Below are 4,355 nucleotides of genomic sequence, written 5' to 3'. Positions count from 1 at the left end.
CCTGGCCAAAACTTGTTCTTAAGATTGTATTCTGGAGACCGGGCACGGTGGCTCACGCCTGTAATCCCAGCTCTTTGGGAGGCAGATCAGGAGGTCAGGAGATTGAGACCCTGTTGGCCAGGCTGGTCTTGAACTCCTGACCTCAGGTGATTCACCCGCATCGGCCTCCCAAAGAGCTGGGATTACCGGTGTGAGCCACTGCGCCAGGCCAAGCGATTGTATTTCTATTAAGGCCCTTCTATTTTTTTGTTTCCTCAACTGTTTTTTTTTCCCCCAATTTCCTTTAGGTTACTATTTATTTATTTTTTGAGACGGAGTCTCGCTCTGTCACCCAGGGTGGAGTGGGGTGGCGTGATCTCAGCTCACTGCAACCTCTGCCTCCTGGGTTCAAGCAATTCTCCTGCTCCAGCCTCCCGAGTAGCTCAGATTACAGGCGCCCATCACCATGCCCGGCTAATTTTTGTATTTTTAGTAGAGACGGGGTTTCACCATGTTGACTAGGCTCGGTTACTTTTCAAAGGGTTTTGCAATGGTCCCTTGATCTACTTTCTACCTTAGACGGGAAATAACACTGATTTCCTACATTGGCAGAGTACAATGATCATTTTTGCCCGGACTATCTAGGAGGTTAATTTCATTTGGGCTACTGAAAACTGCTGGTTCAATCATTCTCCACGTTTATCTAAGTCTTTACCTTTATCTGGGCAGTTCTAGGACATTGAGGGGAATTTTGGTGTTTCTTCCCCTATTATTTCCTGAAGTCCTTTCATTTTAAAAAAACAATAGATTCACTGCTAAAAAAAAAAAAAAAAAAAAAAAACAGTTATCTACTTTCTACTTGCTTCCAGTTTAACTGCAACACATTTTTAAAAGGGTCTACTGTGCTGGCTGGTAAGTTAAATTAAAACTTCTAAAGGGTGCAAGGTCTAAAGTTCACACATTCTTGTGAGGTCGGCTCCGTCTCTACCGAGGGAGATCCTATTATCCGTGGTTCTACCAGTCCCAGTCCCATATATTTCCTTGAGAATCTCATGAATGAGGAAAAAGAAGTTCAAATGAGGGAACGTAGGTTCAAATGAAGGTCAGATACCTAAAAGAGTTTTCTGGTGACTGTGTGCGGCTGGGGTGGAAAAAGTGGGGAAAAGGTACCCAGATGTGGGTGGCCCCCGAGTTGCTCCACTCCAGCCCCGGTAAGGGCAGGACAGCGCGGCCTGCCTGGGAGATGCCCAGAGCCACTGGAGCGCCTACTGTCTGCCGGGCGGGGGACGGCAGGAAAACGGCGGGATACTGTGTCCCCTGAGTCTGGCAGGGTTCTAGATGCTTTACACGTAGCAAGACACATTCTCCGCCTCGAGGCACTCGCAGTCCGTTTTCTGGGTTGCATCAGGTGGGGGCAAACGAGGTCCCCGAAGAAGTGAGGACGCTGAAGGAATACAGTGGGGGAAAGAAAGGCTTCCCCCCCCCGTCCTATACACCAGGCAGGCCCCAGAGGCTAAGACCGACACGCCCTCCCCGAAGGGCAGACCCGCCTCGAGGAGGGCGGATCCGGGCAGGGCCCGCTGCCGGGGCCTCACCCGACCCCCGCGAATGCGGCCCAGCGCGGCACCCTCTCCTCACGTGTCCCTCCCGGCCCCGGGGCCACCCCACGTTCTGCTTCCGCCCGACCCCTCCGACTTCCGGTAAAGAGTCCCTACCGCACCTCCGCGCTCCTGCGCCGCCTCGGCGCGCCCGGCCGCCGATGCGCTCAGTGGCCGAAGCTCCTCGGAGTCCCGCGGCGGGCACCGAGTGTCGCCCCTTCGCCGCAGCCAAGTGGCCCGGGTGGCGCTCGCTCCAGGGGCCGGCGCCGCGGAGCGGGCGGGGCGGCGGCGGCGGCGCGGCCTCTGGACAGTATCCCTCCGCCGCCCCTCCCCCGCCCGGACCTGGCCCCCCTCCCTCCCGGCAGCGCTCGCCTCCCTCCGCCTCAGACTGTTTTGGTTGCAACGGCAACGGCGGCGGCGAGTTCCGGCCCGGCTCCCCGCAGCTCCTCGGTCTCGGCGGGCCTCCCCGCCCCTTCGTCGTCCTCCTTCTCCCCCTCGGCAGCCCGAGTGCCCCCCCGGCCGCGCCAACCCGCGCCTCCCCGCTCAGCGCCCGCGCGTCCCCGCCGCGCTCCGGCGTCTCCTCGGCGCGCCCAGCTCCCGGCTGTCCCCGCCCGGCGTGCGAGCCGGTGTATGGGCCCCTCACCATGTCGCTGAAGCCCCAGCAGCAGCAGCAGCAGCAGCAGCCGCAGCAGCCGCCGCCGCCGCCGCCGCCCGCGGCTGCCAATGTCCGCAAGCCCGGCGGCAGCGGCCTTCTAGCGTCGCCCGCCGCCGCGCCTTCGCCGTCGTCGTCTTCGGTCTCCTCGTCCTCGGCCACGACTCCTTCCTCGGCGGCCGCTGCGACCTCCGGCGGCGGGAGGCCCGGCCTGGGCAGGTGGGTGTCGGCACCCCAGCCCCCTTCGCTCCGGTCCCGGCGTCCCCTCCCCCGCGGGCCGCGCCGCCGTCCCCGCCCCGTGACCCGCCGGGCTGCCCGGGGTGGGCCGGGGGCCGGCAGCGCGAGGGGGATTCGCTTGGGCCTGAGCCCCGAGGCTCGGCCGGGGGGCGCAGCCGGGGTCTTCTAGGATTGTCAGGCTTGTCCAGCCTCCCGCAGCATCCCCGCCCCCTCCCCCAGCGGTCAAGATGGAGGGAGCGGGCGGCCTCCTCTCCCCACGCGTGTTGGGAGGGGTTTTTGGGTAGCGGCGATAGTCAGTCGCGGATCCCCCTTCCGCACGATCCTCCGACCTCAGCGTGGGGATGCTCGGGCAGCGCCCCCACTCCCAGTTTAGATGTGAACGTTAAAGGGGTCTAGAGGCTTTGATGTCGTTTTCTGGAACATGTGTCCCCCCCCCCCCCCCGCCATGGGAGACATCTCGGGAGGGGAGAAGTTAGGTCTGCGTCCCTCGTGCCGGTTAAAGGGGTAGGCACCGGGCTCCTCCGGAATCATCAGGGTCTGTCGGGTTCTCTCCCCGCCCCCTCCCAGTCCTGGGAAAGATCGGAGGACGGGGTGGAGACAGGTGGGCCTTGGCCCCCGCACCCCTCCGCGTTCTAGTCCGAGGCGGCGGCGGGGGCTCCAGAACTCTCTTGGAATCGTGGGGCTCCGTGTGGCCTCCCGCAGCGTTCCGCCCTCCCCAACCTGGGGAAGGGAAGGGGTGAGGAGTGCCCGGTCCCCTCCCGGCCTTCCTCCTTCCCCCGCCAGGCCTCTCCGGCGCGCGGGTGGTGGCCAATCCGCATTGCTGTTCGAGGCCACGGTGGAGAAGGCGCCTATGAACAGCGGTGGGCGAGGGCCGGACCCAGGCTGGACCCGGGAGATCCGGGGCGGCGGTGCTGGTGGCAGGGGGCGGGCACCCTGCGCAGTTATCCCAACCCCCGCCCCAATTTCGGAAATGCTAGGAGAGAGAGATTGCAGCGGGGGACGTGGTGGGGATCCTGAAGGCAGAAATGCGGGTGTTTACTGGCGTCTTTTTTCCTCCTAAGCTGGGGTTGTGGTAGGGGCTGGGGGCTCAGTGTTGTCCCGACTAGCTGGGTTTGACTCGAGGGTGTGTTTGTACAGGAGCGCCTGTTGGGGGTGGCGGGTGGTTGTCAGTTCGTATTTCACGAACTAAGAAAATGCTTAGCGTTCAAAGGGAGAAGCAAACGTCAATAGACTCCATTCCATTGTGGCCGGTGTCCTTAACTTCGGGAGTGCAGCCAGAGCTTACCAAGGGCACGCAAGTCCATTTCCCCTGTGCCTCAAGTCCATCCATGTTGCGGGCACTGCTGTGCCTTCCTTAGGCCTAGGCCGCCGTCTTGACAGGGCCGATCACCGGCGTCCTCCTTAAATAGGCATCTTGGGCTTTGGAAGGTGGAAGAAGAGGATTTTTCATTCAGCTGAGTATTCTTTTTGAAAACACATTTTCAGCAACCCCTTTCCAAAGAATTTTTATTTACAGCAGAAATTTCCCATCAAGAGGAATCAGCTGGTTTTTAAGGAATTCTGCTGCTTTCAAAGGGGGCGGAAACAGTCGGTTATTTGACTTTACACGCCCCGCCCACCCTTCCCCTTCTCTGAGTCTGAAGCATCCCAAACACTGCTTAGCCAAACTAGTTCAGATGAAGTGATCATTTCCCCAGGTAGAGGGTAACTTCAGTTTCCTTTTTTCGCTGGCATCTAGCGAAGAACGAAAAAATTTAAAATACAGTGTTTATAGAAAAGGATGCATTCTGTTTTTACTTTCTTAGGTATTAGCAAGAGATTTGGGAGATATATTCAACATGTTCAAATATATAAACGTTAAAACTAACGTTGTTAAGTTGCATTGACTA

At 59.6% G+C, this 4,355-nt stretch overlaps 1 protein-coding gene across 21 annotated transcripts in view; it reads left to right on the top strand.

The window, feature by feature from the left end:
- The first annotated feature begins 1,583 nt into the window (after positions 1-1,583).
- Positions 1,584-4,355, top strand: part of ATXN2 (ataxin 2) — a 153,282-nt gene continuing 150,510 nt past the window's right edge. For 3 of the 21 annotated variants that reach the window (XM_026456584.2, XM_026456578.2, XM_026456577.2), the window contains exon 1: positions 1,699-2,448. In XM_026456584.2, coding sequence (XP_026312369.1) covers positions 1,739-2,448 — 710 coding nt within the window. In that variant the 5' untranslated portion in view covers positions 1,699-1,738. Of the gene's footprint in view, positions 2,449-4,355 lie in introns of all 21 variants that reach the window. The other 18 variants (XM_026456574.2, XM_026456573.2, XM_026456576.2 and 15 more) reach the window with 13 other exon arrangements.

The sequence above is a fragment of the Piliocolobus tephrosceles genome, chromosome 10 (genome assembly GCF_002776525.5).
Source record: "Piliocolobus tephrosceles isolate RC106 chromosome 10, ASM277652v3, whole genome shotgun sequence".
Lineage (NCBI taxonomy): Eukaryota > Metazoa > Chordata > Mammalia > Primates > Cercopithecidae > Piliocolobus > Piliocolobus tephrosceles.
The sequence above is the reverse complement of the archived record's forward strand: the minus strand, read 5'-3'. Positions and strand labels throughout refer to the sequence as shown.